This window comes from Xyrauchen texanus, chromosome 46 (assembly GCF_025860055.1).
Source record: "Xyrauchen texanus isolate HMW12.3.18 chromosome 46, RBS_HiC_50CHRs, whole genome shotgun sequence".
Lineage (NCBI taxonomy): Eukaryota > Metazoa > Chordata > Actinopteri > Cypriniformes > Catostomidae > Xyrauchen > Xyrauchen texanus.
This window is the reverse complement of record NC_068321.1, coordinates 25,452,951-25,470,059: the sequence shown is the minus strand read 5'-3', so window position 1 is coordinate 25,470,059 and position 17,109 is coordinate 25,452,951. Positions and strand designations below refer to the sequence as shown.

The 17,109-nt window shown below is 38.5% G+C and overlaps 1 protein-coding gene across 1 annotated transcript in view; it reads left to right on the top strand.

Moving 5' to 3' along the window:
* LOC127638490 (neogenin) overlaps positions 1-17,109 on the top strand; it is a 143,499-nt gene that overhangs the window by 94,180 nt on the left and 32,210 nt on the right. Inside the window, exons 7-10 of the mRNA XM_052120042.1 lie at positions 216-336; positions 11,526-11,739; positions 12,080-12,234; positions 15,678-15,826. Coding sequence (XP_051976002.1) covers positions 216-336; positions 11,526-11,739; positions 12,080-12,234; positions 15,678-15,826 — 639 coding nt within the window. The remainder of the gene's footprint in view (positions 1-215; positions 337-11,525; positions 11,740-12,079; positions 12,235-15,677; positions 15,827-17,109) is intronic.

Sequence of the window (17,109 nt, the reverse complement as noted above, 5' to 3'; positions counted from 1 at the left end):
CTTAATCTATATCATTCAAATATGTGAAATTTTTCTTTACAATGATACCAAACACTAGACCCTCCTTTTTTGTCAAGCCACAATTATTCATTATGCAAAAATAAATTATTTTCACAATTGCAACATTTTTAGTTATACTTACATTTTTGTAACTGAGTAAAAATGTTTATTTTTTTTTTGCCATTTTCTGTTTTGTTGCTTGTTTCCCTCTACAGAAGCAGCACGATCTCCAGGTTTTGGGTTTAGTAAAATCAGACGAGGGTTTTTATCAATGTTTAGCGGAAAACGATGCCGGGAACGTCCAGGCGAGCGCTCAGCTGATCATACTGGATTTAGGTACACTCTCTTCACATATATTTACCTTCATTGTGATAAGTGCATCCAATGATTGGCCAGAGGTTGCCAAGACTAATTGTTCTTATGATAATCATGTAATTGTTATTACTTGATTGGTCATTTCAGTCAGTCAGTGATGTTTTCTTGGGGATGAGTCAAAAGCTTTGTGTGTGTGTGTTTGTGTTTAATGCCGTTGCGTGTGATTTTGTTTTACAATGTGTCCTAACCAAAATAATCATCTCTGAGGTGACTGTGTACTCAATGTCTTTGAGGAAATAAGCTTCAATCCCATGAAGCATTGCAAATGACAATCATATTAAAATTGATGTAAATAAATCAAATAAAATGATTGATTATAAATTGTTAATTTAAAGTATACAAAAAAGTTACTTAGTTTATTGCAAAATATTCAGATATATTTAAAGATAGTAGTTTGAGAGAGTAGGGAGATTGCATGTGCATCATGGGAGTAGGTGGTCACTGCAGAGCTCTTTTGGCGCACTTTGCAAGCCGCAATTCTCTGATTGGTGGATCTTTCTCAGCAGGATTATGGGTAGTGTAGTTCAACAGGAGTTCCACTTTTGAACCCAAATTTTTTAAATGAAGTTAAATTAACGTGGACTGAAGCATATACCATCAATTATCAACCTTGAAGTTCACGGGATGGTCTGTCTTTAAAGCATTAGCGGTTTGAATCCCGGCCCACACGACTCCACATGCCGAAGTGTCCTTGGGCAGGACACTGAACCACGAGTTGCTCCCAATGGCAGGCTAGCGCCTTACATAGCAGCTCTGCCGTCATTGGTGTGTGTGTGTGTGTGTGGGTGAATGTGTCACAGTGTAAAGCGCTTTGAATACCGCTAAGGTTAAAAAGGCTCTATATAAGTGCAGACCATTTACCATTTAAATGTTCGTCATTTGTTTCAAGATTTCTTAATATTTCGCATTTGAAAGGTGAAATCTGTTGCATGTTTCTGCTTTAGCTTCCCCTTAAGTCTGCATTGGCATGCACGTTTCCAAGCACTCAATGAAGTGACACTACATTGATTGGCCGCTGCGTTCTCTCTCGCACCTGGCACGGTTGTGTTTAACAGCTCGTTGAGATATAACTGCTGAATCTTTAATTAAGCGTGCTGCTTCATTAGAAATGTGTTTAATCTTTTTTATTTTCACATGCTCAGCGTTAGATTAGCACCTTCCCACTCCGGAGCCCCGAGTGATGCGTGTGTAACTCAAGATATAATCTGATGATGAAAGCTTGTCTCTGATGGATGCGCCATGGAGTTTAGTTTGCAAACAGAGTGCACAGATGGGTCTAAAATGAACCAAGAAATGTTTATTGTCCTCCGTGAACAATCAGATTCCAGTACACATGAATTTGGTTTTTAAAGAGTAGTTTAGCCAAATGATGAGATGTGCTTAAAAACCAAAGGATACTTTGGCCGTAAGGATCCACTTCAGTCAGAATGTCTCTTTAGGGGTCGTTCAGGCGGAGTGCGTTTTTTGCGTAAAAAAAGCTAGATGCAGCGCAATGAATGGAACTGAATGCAGGTGTCTCGAAACACTTTTAAATTGGCATGCTGCCATCTTATGAGAAGGATTCTGGACATCAACAGTCAAGTCATTCAAGTCCTTGTGAAGACAGTAGCTGGTTACGGAAGTATTTGAAATCCAGCCTGTTTTTAAGAAAGCTGAAAGCGAGTAAAAAGACCGAGACGGCACGTGCGACCACAATCTAACCTGACGGATCTGTTGGGGTAAACTCAGAACCACATGAGGGCTAGATTACGGCAAGCCGCACTGGAAAAGGAAACCCTGCCTGCTCTCTCTATCCCATTTCTTTATACCTGTCCTGTTATTAATGGATTTCAATTTTATGATCTCAAGGTCATCGATATTTCCGTCATTGTTAATGCGAGAGGCAGGGAGGCCTGGCGCGTGTGCCACTTCCTGTCATTGTCCAAAAGTCGTGTAACCCTACAGTGAGAGCTTCCTGGATGTATTTTTCTAAGGCAGTTTTTACACCATCACTGTTTGGAATTGACAACTGCATTTACTATCAGGCGTGACTCTCGAATTGTGCTTTCTATGCAACAAATACATTTCTGTTTGAACACAGAATGCATTTACGCCTCAAAAATGCTGTTTTCCTACACCAAAAATGATTGTCAATGACATCCAAACTATTACGTCTGAAAACGCATTTTGTTTAACATCCATCGAAAAAGGAGCGTTTTGAAAAGGTTCATTAGTACCGCATACTTTGGAAAAATAGGGACTGTAGGAAATGTAAAAGATTTTCAACTGAAAGCGTTTTAGGCCACGCCCACACTAATCTGTTTTCATTTGAAGACTTTTTCATTGTTTTCCAAAAGTATGTGGTACTTGGGTGGGTTTTAGAAACACTCCGAATTGTTGGAGGAAAACAGTCAATGCTAAACAATGCGTTTTCAAACAATAACATATTAGTGTGGATGTTAAGGATGCACCGATATGAAAATTTTGGGCCGATATGATAATTATTTTAACAAATAACTAATGGCTGTTACCAATATTTTGCCACAATACCTTATTTTGTCATCAGATCACTGTTCAGGAATTGAGGTACAAAACCTTTTCTAACAAGTAATTTCCATTGAACATGTATTGGATTTGCGGAACACATGACAGAGAGCCACAATGAAAGATGAATAGATTGTTTTATATTCCTAAAATGACTAAATACCATATCATGACACTTGATGTAAAAAAGAAAAAAGGTTACTTTATACTTTCATAACATTTTTGCACTTCTGTTTTTGCAGGTCAAAACAACAGTTTACATTTTACATGTTTGTATTGTATATAATAGAACATCACGCATTCATATTATGTAAACATATTATGCTGGGCAATTCCACGGAAATGTGAACCACATTTCTTAAAAATAAAAAGTAACCAAAAGAACAGAACCCCCTTTTAAATTCTATAGAGGTGTAATGGATAATAGAAAATGTTGTCCAGACCGCTAGAGGGCGCCGCTTGCTTACACAATGCTGACAGCTGACTGTAGTCTATTTTTAAACGCACCCTTTCAAGCTTTTGTAATCATGCAAGACCTTATTGTGATTTCAATCTTAACTCAATCAAATCAGTTGTGAAGCATTAATGGATACAATGCCAATGTCTCAGACGTTTACTGTTTTCAAAGCGTTTGGATGGATTTACTGCATCAATGTGAGAACAAGAAAGAATAAAAAATAAATATTGCATCATCTATTACAAAGTGTGAGAATTAACTATAAATGTCCATCGAACCATCGTTTTTCGTATCGCCGTTTTATGCTTAAACCGATTGCCGATAGTTCTAATTTGGTCTTTAATTGGCCGATAAATATCGGCAGCCTTGTGGACTTCAATGACACAATAATGCCTGTAAAATCAAAAATCATAGAAACACGCATATCCAAACAATATAATGAGTACAGTTGTATGACCAAAAACGTACGTCCACAAAAACTCAAGTCAGCACACTGTTACTCCCAAAAAGTGTAATGAGCTCCCCACAGTAACAGTGCGAGTTTGAATAGGGCCTGTAACCATAGCAACAGATAACACAAGTAAATATCAAGACTTTCTTTTGTGTATTTATAGGACAAATTTATATATAAAACATTGTATGTTGGCCCGTGAAAATGTTCGCAGGGCAAGTAAATCTGAACCAATGGTCCAAATGGGCTTGCAGATAAAAAACTTTATTGTTGAGCCCTGCCAAAGTACTATTTTTGTAGAACATCAAATTTCAGGTATCCCTTTGGTAGTACAATTCGGATGTCATTCTTTCGTAACCAAACTGTGTGATCATATTTAGCTCCAAACAGGACTGACCATTGAATGCTGCTGCTGAACCACTGCTTAATGCTTACCACCCACCTTGCAGTCGATTCCAGTAAACCTCGTCCTTTTCATCAATAACCATTCACACAATTCAATAACCTCTGATTGCTCATCAATTGAGTTTAACATTAGCATTAACTGAAGCTGCAAACCTCCAGCATTACCTCCTAGAGAGCGATCACAGCAGAACATCACATTCCAATCAAGAGTCTTGTTAGATGAGGGCTTTCACCACGGAAAACGCATTCATAATGAGAACTCACACTTATGGGCAACAGGTACAAATGGGAAAGTCTTTAATTATGCAGCATTAGGTGTTTAATACATCTCTTTCCCTTTCCATCAGATAGGGCTGAACAGCATTTGGGAAGGGAAGGAAATGTGTCAAGAGAGATTTTGCTATTAGTGCTGTCAGTCGATTCAAATATTTAATCGTGATTTAATAGCATTATCTGTTTTATATAGTTAATCGTGATTAATAACAGATTTTCAAAGTGCTGAAATTTGACTAAGTACTTTTTTCCTTTTAAGGAAAGAAAACAAAACAATATGTAACAATAATGTTTTATTAATATTTTCCAATCAAAGCATTCCACAGTATTAAGATAGAAATGCTCTAAAATTGCACCAATTCAAGTAACATAATGTTTCCTGAGTGTTAGTGGGAGGTTGAGTAAATGAAAGAATTAGTCCCCGTAGGTTGCGTATTCATTGCGACGGACAATGACAGTAAATCCTCATCCTTCACAATATTAATCGTGTCTGTCCACTTTGCTACAGCAGTTGTGAAGCCGCTTTAACGTGATTTTGCACCGCTTGAAATCCACATTTAAAGCGCTTGCAGAGCACGTCTTGTTTTGTTTTAAACATTTTAAAGTAATTGCGAGTGTTAACGTGTTAATTTGTTTTTTTTAGAGGTGTTGGACAGCCGTGGCCAAAAGTATTGGCAGAGAGATAAATTTTGTGTTTTGCAAAGTTTGCTGTGTCAGTATTTGTTGATTTATTTTTTCACTTGTTTCTATGGTATACTGGAAATCAATGATAAGCGTTTCATTATTGGCCAAAACACTTTTTTATGCAAAGAGTGTTGACCCTTGTTCTTCATAACCTCTGCAATTCGCTCTGGCATGCTGGATATCAGCTTCTGGGCCAAATCCTGACTACTGGCGATCCATTCTTGACTTATTAGTGCTCGGAGTTTATTACAATTTGTCCACTCGCCATTTGAGGATTGACCACAGGTTCTCTATGGGATTAAGATCCGGGGTGTTGCCTGGCCACAGAGCCAAAATTTCAATGTAATGATCTCCGAGCCACTTCATGATCACTCTTGCCTTGTGACATGGTGTTCCATCATGCTGGAAAATGCATGGCTCATTACCAAATTGCTCCTGGATCGTTGGGAGAAGTTGCTCTTGCAGGACGTTTTGATACCATTCTTTATTCATGGCAGTGTTTTTGTGCAGGATTGTGAGCGAGCCCACTCCCTGTGATGAAAAGCAACCCCACACATGGATGGTCTCGGGATGCTTCACTGTTGGCACGACACAGGACTCATTGTAGCGTTCACCTTTTCTTCTCCGGACTATCGATTTTCCAGATGTCCCAAACAGTTGGAAGGGGAAATAACTTTACACCAGTCTTCTGCTGTCCAATCCTTGTACTCCCTGCAGAATTTCAGTCTGTCCTTGATGTTTTTCTTGGAGAGAAGAGGCTTCTTTGCTGCCCTTCTTGGCACCAGGCCATTGTCCAAAAGTCTTTGCCTCACTGTGTGTGCAGATGCACTCACACCAACCTGCTGCTAATATTGAGCTCTACACTGGTGGTGACACGATCCCGTAGCTGACTCCTCAGGAGGAGACGGTCCTGGCGCTTGCTGTACATTCTGGGACATCCTGAAGCCTTCTTCACTGCAGTTGAACCTCTCTCCTTGAAAGTTCTTGATGATCCGGTAAATGGTTCTTTCAGGTGCAATATTCTTTGCGTCAAAATGGCCTCACATGCAAGGAAATTGCTGCAAAGCGATGATGGCTGCACGTCTTTCTTTAGAGGTAACCATTGCGAACAAGAACACTATTATTGGAAGCACTTCCTCCCTCTTTTATAGCAATCAGTCTGCTCTTATAATCCAATCAGAATGATAGTGATTTCACCTGACTAGTACTCGTTCACTCTTTCCTAGGTGCTGCTGATATGGTTAGTGAAATGATGTTAGCAGGTCATTTTGTGCCAGGGCCAAAAAACTGTGAAATTTGGGTTTTTGTGATAGTTCATTTTTTGCGTTTAGAAAAACATGCGAGTAATTCGCAAAACACGATTACTATTTTCAGCTATTTTAACGTGACTTTAGATTGTGGCTCATCCAATCAAATTATATAGTTGTAACTAGCCATTTTAGTGTGTGTGTGTGTGTGTGTGTGTGTGTGTTTACATGCACAACAATATGCTGATAACTGGCAAAAATCGTCTTATTCCAAAAAATCTGACAACGCAAGAAAACCAAGTTTACATGAGATTTGAAATCATCACATTATTCTCTGCTTTTAATGTCAAAACGCAGTGTGCACAAACATGCAAAATGAAATTGGGGTAATGCCGATCGGTTCATGCCTAATCCGTTTAAGACCTTATCCTGTTTAGACCACGCACGTTGTAGGCTTATTAAGCATAATCGCTGTAAAAATAAAAACGTGCTCGTAAACATGCTCAATATTAGTTTAACGTACTGTTACATTAAGTGCACTGAGGCTGATTTATTGTTCATTTTCGATGCATAATCAAATCTTTTGATTTTGCATGCATCAAGTTCCAATAAAAAAATATGTGAATAAAATATTAAATTAAGATGATGTACCTTCCATTTAGGTATTACATGGTTATTGAAATATTAGCCATTTTTGCATTGAATTTCCAGGAAATATAACTATATTCTTCTTACACAAATATGGTTACCATGATCTAAAATGACTCTGTAAGGTAAGATTTCCATCTCACCACCCAGTCCTACAGCATGCTATGCTTAATGCACGACAACATGTAATCACACTGCATACTTCAGATCTCATTACACACGTAATCACTGCAGGAACCAGCGAGAGAGTGCCGATTTACCAGCACTGTATACTATAATCTTGAAATGAAAAGCTAAATATGTGAAAGTGTTTTAGCACCGATACTCATGATGTGAATATTCACACTTCATCTAACACATCAGTGTAACACATTGCATTTTTGGGAGGACCCTGCAGTCCTTCCAAACATCTATGATTTGCATTCTTCTGTGAAATACACAAAATAAGAAAAAGATTGTCATACATGCAATAATCATAATTATTAATAATAATCAAACGCTGCTAATGAATTGTTTTCTCAGCATGGATTCTGTTAAATCAAAATGATACTAATCTTTCATCTCAATAACCAGACGTATTAAGAAGGTCTTGAAAGCTTCCTTTTAGATGTTTGGAGAGTGTCTGGTTGAAACCTTTGTAGTGCCAGACTCTTTGTGTGTGATACCGTTTCATCTTCGAGAAAACTCTTTTAAAGCCATTTTCATTTGAACATATGACGTGTCGTTCTTTCAGCGATCAAATTATTCTTTACACTCCTTTTCTATTTGCCCACGTCCACACTAATCTACTTCTGTTTAAAAACTCAGATTTCAGCTTTCTAGCATCATCATTTCCCAAATTATCCGGTAAAGGAGAGTCTTTTTGGAATAGGAAATCACCAGACAACAAATGTACTAGTGTGGATGTGGCCTAATCCTTTGTTTTGTTTTAAATATTTTCTGACCATTTTCAGGGATGATGAGTGGCGTACTCGTTTTTATATACACAGATGAGCCAAAACATTATGGCCACTCGTAGGTTAAGCGAATATGCCACATGTCAAGGTCTGGGTAGATTAGATGGTGAGTGAACAATCAGTTCTCGTACTCAATGTGTTGAATGCAGGAGAAATGGGCAGGAGTAAAGACCTGAGTGACTTTGACAAGGGCCAGTTTGTTATGGCCAGACGACTGGGTCAGAGCGTCTCTGAAACGGCAAGGCTTGTGGGGTGCTCCCGGTCAGCAGTGGCGAGTACCTACTGACAGTGGTCCGAGGAGGGACAAACCGGTGACAGGGTGTTGGGCGCCTAAGGCTTATCAAATGTGAGAGCAACGAAGGCTATCCCGTCTGGTCCAAACCGACAGAAGCAGGGCTGGACTGGGAAGAGAAATCAGCCTGGGATTATACATGACAACTGGCCCAACTGTTGAGCGGGGGGCTGAAATGTTGTTGTTTTGTGGTTATGCACAAAACGGCGGCTCATTGTTGCTTATCGGCACGTTTCGAAACCTGCCCGCTCGGTTCTCCCAATGGACATTCCGCCCCTGACTGGCCCAAAAGTGCATCGGCCCACCGGGAAAATGCCCAGTATGCCAGATTACCTGTCCAGCTCTGGACAGAAGGTCTACTGTGGCACAAGTCACAGAAAATGTTATTGATGATTATGGGAGGAATGTGTCACAACACAGTCCATCACACCCAGCTGCGAATGGGGCTGCGTAGCATCGGAACTGGACCTTTGAGCAGTGGAAGATTTCGCCTGGTCCAATGAATCCCATTTTATTTTACATCATGTGGATGGTCGTGTATGTGTGCGGCATTTACCTGGGGAATTGATGGCACCTGGATGCATTTTGGGAAGATGACAAGCCGGTAGAAGGAATGTGATGCTCTTGGCAATGTTCTGCTAGGAAACCTCGAGTCCGGCCATTCACAAAATAAACACTTTCTCTGTGTGAGTTGGGGGGCGGGACTATCTGTTTGACCAAACCATAGAAGACTGGGGGAGTGTTCGGGACATTAGTTTGAAAACAATCATTTTTTTTGCAATTCTGATTAGCTACAATAGTGGCGCTAAACTCAGAAATATGAGTGATATTTTGAATCTGCTTGGTAACTGGTTGTTTGGTTGAAATTATGATTCCTGACAAAACCCTTTAAAGCCATTTTAGGATAAATACATTAAGTTTTATCTCATCAAAAGGCAGAAAAATATTGAGAATTTTTTTTGCTGTATCATCTCGCCTCTATGCATATTTAATTAGAGGTACAGAACTTCAGACCCAAAGCATCTCCGCATCCATTTTTGAAGAGCTCCCTCATATCCCCATTGATTTATTTCATAGGATTTTGGGGTGCATATCTAATAATAATAATAATAATATCCCAAAGTCTCCTCTGTGCTTGATGTCATATCCTGACTTCAGATCTTCCCTTTGAAGGGTAGTACTAACGTTCCCCCCTGCAGTGAGCCCTTGCAGAGAAATGAGCAGAGTTTCATTAGGGTGAGTGTGTCCGGCAGGTTCGCTCGTAATCACAACGGACTGTAAAACAAATAAAGATGTTAATATGACAGGAAGTATTGATGCTGCTAACGCCATTATTAGAAATAGCCCTGACGTTTGAAGCTCCATGGTGCCATAGTCATGATTAAGGGTCATGTTTTTTGATGCGTAAGGAAAATGCTGGAAGAGGAGTTTTCCATTGGAAATGTTGTATTTTTGCCATGTTTTAAGCATAAATCTAGCAATGTTTAGTGAAGTTAATGTTGTAAACAAGAAACTATTCGGCACTGGTGCTGAGTCAGGATTATAGACGGAAGCTCCGGTGGGTGGGTTTAAGGGTGGGTGGTAGAACCCATTTTGGCACGTTTCTGTCTCCAGCTGGTCTCAGACGCCCGTCTCTGTGCCAGACGCTGTTGGTGGGAAGACACTTCGCCCCCTCACTGTCACTTGACTGTCCCGCTGTCTCTCGGGCAGCTGATGTATTCACGCGGAGAGAGGTGTAACTCACACCTGAGGTGGAAGCCTGTGAAGGGGTTTTGCAGAGCTTTCATTGTGTTCAGCAGGAGTCCCTATTAGCTTTTGGGACCTGAGCCACCTGTTCAATTCTATTCTATTTGATTTGTTTGTTTTTGGTTTGGTTGGTTGAATTGTTTTGTTTGTGGTTTTTTTTTCTTCTTCTATTCTGTTTTATTCTATTTAGTTTTGTTGGTTGGTTGGTTTTGTTTTTTGTTTCTGTTTTTTTTTTCTTCCGTTTTTTCTATTTTAATTCTATTTAGTTTTGTTGGTTGTTTTTTTGTTTCTGTTTTGTTTTTGTTTTTTCTGTTTTCCTTCTATTCAGTTTAATTCTATTTATTTTTGTTGGTTGTTTTTTTGTTTCTGTTTTGTTTTTGTTTTTTCTGTTTTCCTTCTATTCAGTTTAATTCTATTTAGTTTTGTTGGTTGGTTGGTTTTGTTTTTTGTTTCTGTTTTTTCTTCAGTTTTTTCTATTTTAATTCTATTAATTTTGTTTTGTTGTTTTTTTCTGTTTTGTTTGGTTTTTTCTATTTTCCTTCTATTCTGTTGTATTCTATTTTATGCTCTTCTATTCAGTTTAATTCTATTTAGTTTAGTTTTGTTGGTTGTTTTTTGTTTGTTTGTTTTTTCTGTTTTCCTTCTATTCAGTTTAGTTCTATTTAGTTTTGTTGGTTGGTTGGTTTTGTTTTTTGTTTCTGTTTTTTTTCAGTTTTTTCTATTTTAATTCTATTTAGTTTTGTTTTGTTGGTTGTTTGGTTTTTTGTTTCTGTTTTGTTTGTTTTTTCTATTTTCCTTCTATTCTGTTGTATTCTATTTTATGCTCTTCTATTCAGTTTAATTCTATTTAGTTTAGTTTTGTTGGTTGTTTTGGTTGTTTTCTGTTATTTATGAATGTTTTACAATCAGCACTTCTTCTTGAAGCCGATTGGCTGAGCAGACATGATTCAGAGTGTATCATGCCCATATGAATGTCTTGATTTGTTCATTTGTGGCTTTTTCTTGTGGCTTGAGACTAATCCCCAGGAATAACATTTTCGATTAAAGATTACAGATTGTATAAATTCTAAAGTCTATAACAAGGGCTGTTTTTCCTCAGTGAATTAACAGAACATCAACACCACCTTCCACTAATTTGTATCTGCATCAGATCCGTGGAAAGTGATATTTTGAACAATTCCAAATGTAATCATGTGAAAGTGTTCATGATATCCCTTCCCCTCAATGGTTGTGTTTCGTGACATCTCGTGATTGCATGTTTAGCATCTCCTGCTCTTTTTCATAGTAAATTTGATGTTTTGTTTTGATTTGAACTCATTTGTAGTCGTCTTTTTGTTTACGTCAATTATTTTATGTTCTTTTCTGTTTTCTTTCTTTTTTTATTCTTGCCCCCTCCCCAAACTCTGTATCTATAATTTACCCCCTTGTTACCCCCCTTACAATTACCTCCCCCTCCAACATCCTCAAGACCCTTCCGCTGTCCCTTCACTGACCGATGCCACTGCTGATCATGTAGCGTCCAGCCCTGACAAGCGCTCTGGCCCCGCCCCCTCTGCACCGCGTGATGTTGTGGCATCTTTGGTGTCCACCCGCTTCATCAAGCTGACGTGGCGACTTCCTGCCGAGCCACACGGGGACAACATCACCTACTCGGTATACTACAGTTTGGACGGCACTAACAGGTTTGAACTTCCTTCAGGTGTGTGTGTGTGTGTGTGTGTGTGTGTGTGTGTGTGTGTGTGTGTGTGTGTGTGTGTGTTGGGAAATTAAACCTAGTTTATAGGGATAGTTAGCCCAAAAATAAAGCATGTCACTGTTTACCCACCATGGTCCAAACCCGTATGTTTGACTTTCTTTCATGGAGCACAAAAGGAGTTTGCACTTTTCTTCCTTGTGCACTAAAACATTTATGAATGTATATCTTTGTGTGACCAAATAAATTCTAGTAAGTCGTTATTCAGTGAAAATCTTCAACTGAAGCTCTGAAAATGTTCTTATTTTTTCTTCTCAATGTATTCACAGGGAGCGTGTTGAGAACACCAGCGGACCAGGAGAGATGCAAGTCACCATCCAGAACCTCGTTCCTGACACAAAGTACACATTTCGGGTGGTCGCTTCCAATGCCAACGGCCAAGGCGAGAGTTCCGCCCCACTTACAGTGGCCACACAGCCGGAGGGTAAAACACACACACAAACACGCAGACTTTGCAGCCATGATTTGGACCACTAGTCTTGCACATTGGACCAAATCGGAGGTTTCTCTTTCTACACCTTCTTTGTAACCACACTAGACGTGTTTGTGCATGTTTGCTCAGTCGAAAACTTCCACCCGATTGTTTACTGGAAAAACATGATCTAGGGAGCTCTAGCTGTCTTGGGGTTACTGTACAGACAAGCTCGTTCTGTTAAGACTTTGGTGCTTGGGACTCTGCATGTGTGTGGAATGGTAAATATCTGGGTGGTCAGATGGTCGGGATGTCTGGCGGCATCTGTCAGGGTGAGATTCTTGGATACAGGCTGCTGATTTTAATGAGAAAAGACCTATAGGAATCCAGGGATGCAGGTATGATCAGAGCTGTCAGGGATGGAACAGGAAGTGCTTCAGTTGATCTCTCAGGATTAAAGGTGACTCGCATTAGTGATCAGGTGAAAATGGCAAGTGGCTGGATCGTGTCCTCTTGAAGGGGGCTAAAAGAGAATGGTGGATATGGACAGGAAGACAAAAGACTGGACCCTAATTCATACAATATTTGTTCTTTTTTAGTATCCGAGATTAAACCAAATCATGGTATGTGGAATACAGTATGCCAAAAGCATCCGGATCGTGTATTATTTCTAGTGAATTTTCGAAATGTGCATCCATGCATATTGTGGGACGGGATTTTACATGGCAACCGGGGGGGGCTTTTCTGCATATTGCAGCGCCATTTTGTGGTCCATTCTGCATAACGCGGTGGCTCATTGCTGCTTATCGTGGCCCATTCGGCACGTTTTGCGGCCGAACCACTGGCCCGTTCGGTTCTCCCGATGGCCTTTACGCACCTGATCGGTCCAAAAGTGCGTCGACCCACCGGTAAAATGCCCGGTATGCCAGATTATCAGTCCAGCCCTGATTGTGGACTACACCGCAAATAATTTCATTTTTCTGTATTTTTTTCTTATGTTCCAGTAATGATATCTAAAGGTCCTTAAAGCAAGGTACATATAATTGTGAAGCAGGATTGTTATTAGTTTCAGAGAATATATCTTGAATTAAGTTCATTTTTCTTACCATGTTTTTGGACATGTTACCATGGTAATCCCTTTTTTTTTTTTTTTTACATGTTACCATAGAAAAACCATCTTTTTGGTTGTGCTCCCATGGTAATACAATTGTTTTGGGATGTGTTACTATGGTGATACCATGTTTTTGGATTTGCTATCACAGTGTTTTTTTTTAAGTGCTACCATGGTAATTTTAAATGTTTCATAGTACAAGCATATTTTTGAATGTGTTACTAGGGTAGTACCATATTTTTGGATGTTACCATGGTAATACCATGTTTTTGGATGTGTTGCTATGGTAAAACCATGTTTTTGGATATGTTAACATTGTTACCATGGTAATTGTTTTTTGGATGTGTTGCCATGGTAATACCATGTTTTGGGGATGTGTTGCCATGGTAATACCATGTTTTTGGGAAGTGTTACTATGATGAGACCATGTTTTTGGATGTGTTACCATGGTAATACCATGTTTTTGGGATGTGTTACTATGATGAGACCATGTTTTTGGGAAGTGTTACTATGATGAGACCATGTTTTTGGATGTGTTACCATGGTAATACCATGTTTTTGGGATGTGTTACTATGATGAGACCATGTTTTTGGATGTGTTACCATGGTAATACCATGTTTTTGGGATGTGTTACTATGATGAGACCATGTTTTTGGGAAGTGTTACTATGATGAGACCATGTTTTTGGATGCGCTGCCATGGTTATAGCATGTTTTTGGGATGTGTTACTATGGTTATAATGTGTTTGTGGATGTGTTACCATGGTAATATCATGTTTTTGTTTGTGCTGCCATGGTTATAGCATGTTTTTGGGATGCATTAGTATGTTGCATGTGTAACCATGGTAAAATCATGCTTTTGGATGTGTTAACATGGTAATACCGTGTTTTGATGTACTACAATAGTAATATCATATTTCTGGATGTGTTGCCATGGTTATAGCATGCTTTTGGATGTTTTATTACAGTAATATTATGTTTTTGGATGTGCTATCATGGTTACCATGGTAATACCATGTTTTTGGGTGTACTACTATGATGATTCCATATTTTTTGATGTGTCACCATGGTAATATGTTTTTGGACGTGTTGCCATGGTTATAGCATGTTTTTGGGATGTGTTATGATGGTGATACCATATTTTTGAATGTTACCATGGTAAAACCATGTTTTTGGATGTGTTAACATTGTTACCATGGTAATATGTTTTTTGGATGTGTTGCCATCGTAAAACTATATCTTTGGACGTGTAACCATGTTATATCATATTTTTGGACGTGTTAATATGGTAAAACAAAGTTTTTCTGGAAATAAAAATTATATTTTGTCGTTTTGCTTCTCTGGTTAGCATATCTTGTTTTAATTGTTTTACTGGAAAACGAGAAAAAAATATTGAGCTATGATTTTTTTTAATTTTGCAGCGTATGTGTTTATTTGCGTTTTACAATAGCTTTGAATGTCTCAACCAATCAGAATGTGGAGCCGAAACTATCTGCTTTGTGACAAAGGGGTTTGTGTTATCAAGACCAAATTTTATGATGGTAAATCCCAATATTGGTGTATTTTCACACTATATTCCAAACTCATCAACAGTAAAGTATATAATTTAGTTTGTTGTAGAAGTTTGTGAATTGGGACTCAGTGTATTCCTTTTCATGGACTACCATCACTTATATGGACAAATCAAATTAAAGCAACAACAATTTTGTTTCTAGGTCAGAACTCCAGCAGTATGTTGTTTTTGCATCCCACATGTGGACCACAATGTATTTCACTCATCTGAAGTGTTGAAATATTCTCAGTGGGATTCCGATTTTGTGTTCTCGGCAGATTTGTCTTCTTTGGCCATGTGATATTGTCATTATTTAAAGTAACCAGCTGCGGTGGGTTGAAAACTGTCATCTTTTGTCATTGCGCGCCGTTGAAGTTTGAATAAACTGAAAAAAAATAAGTGTCAAAGAAAAGACGAAAGGAGCGTAAAGTAGAACTGTTACCAGTGGAAGAGCTGTGAAGAAATTACTTCAGTGGCTCTTTGAGTTTCAAACACACTTAGAGCCAAAGTATAGACAAACACACTTTTTTCCTTGTATTTTCTTTCAATTTTTGTTCCATAAAACTTTATGAAAGGAAAAAAAAAATACTTTTGGGTGTTTAAATTCATGCAGACATGAGATTTATACTTGTGTGTTGCAGTTTGTTCTAGAATGTGCAAAACTACATGCAGTATCTTCACAACCGTCTATTCTGTGACTCTGTGTTGCCTGAACAACATGTCAACTCAACTTTCAATTAGCTCTGAACTTTTAACTCTTTTCAAATAGATTTCATTTCCTGTGTCTCTCAGTTCAGGTACCCGGTCCGGCCCCTAATCTGCAGGTGGTATCTGTTGGCAGCACCTCAGTCACATTGAGATGGGAGAGACCAATCACTGGAAACGGGGAGATCCAGACCTACAAACTCTTCTACACTGAAAAGGGTCAAGACTCCGAGCAGGTGAAGATGTTTGTTAAGTCGTTTAGATTAACCGGACTTTCGTTTTTGTTTTACAAAGCTCATATTATGGAAGGCTGGAATGTTCTTGCTTTTTTAAATAAAAGTTTGATGTACTACTATACAGTATGTAGACACATTGTAACGTTATTGAAACTAAGCTGCAAAAATGGTTTTGGCATGTATAATGGCAATCATTTTTTTTAGGATGTTGATCATGGTAATACTATGTTTTGGACATGTTAACATGGTAATACTATGTTTTAAGATGTGTTACCATGGCAGACCCCTGTTTTTGGATGTTTTACCATGTAAATACCATGTTTAGGTTGTTTTACTATGGTAATACTGTTTTATACATTTTACCATGGGAATACCATGTTTTAAGATGTTACCATGGTAAACCCCTGTTTTTGGATGTTTTACCATGCTAATACTATGTTTTGGACATGTTACCATGGTAATGCAATGTTTTTGGATGTTACCATGGTAATACCATGTTTAAGGATGTGTTATCATGGTAATACTATGTTTTTGGACATGTTACCATGGTAATGTAATGTTTTTGGATGTTACTATGGTAATACTGTGTTTTAAGATGTGTTACCATGGCAGACCCCTGTTTTTGGATGAGTTACCAAGTTAATACTATGTTTTGGGTTGTTTTACCATGGTAATACTGTTTTGTACATGTTACCATGGTAACACCATGTTTTAGGATGTGTTAACATGGTAATGCCATATTTTAGGACATGTTACCTTCGTAATACCATGTTTAAGGATGTGTTATCATGGCAGACCCCTGTTTTTGGATGTTTTACCATGTAAATACCATGTTTAGGTTGTTTTACTATGGTAATACTGTTTTATACATGTTACCATGGGAATACCATGTTTTAAGATGTTACCATGGTAAACCCCTGTTTTTGGATGTGTTACCATGCTAATACTATGTTTTGGACATGTTACCATGGTAATGCAATGTTTTTGGATGTTACCATGGTAATACCATTTTTAAGGATGTGTTATCATGGTAATACTATGTTTTTGGACATGTTACCATGGTAATACCATGTTTTAAGATGTGTTACCATGGCAGACCCCTGTTTTTGGATGTTTTACCATGTTAATACCATGTTTTAGGTTGTGTTATGGTAATACTGTTTTGTACATGTTACCATGGTAAACCCCTGTTTTTGGATGTGTTACCATGGTAATACCATGTTTAAGAATGTGCTACCATTGCAGACCCTTGTTTTTGATGTGTTACCATGTTAATACTGTTT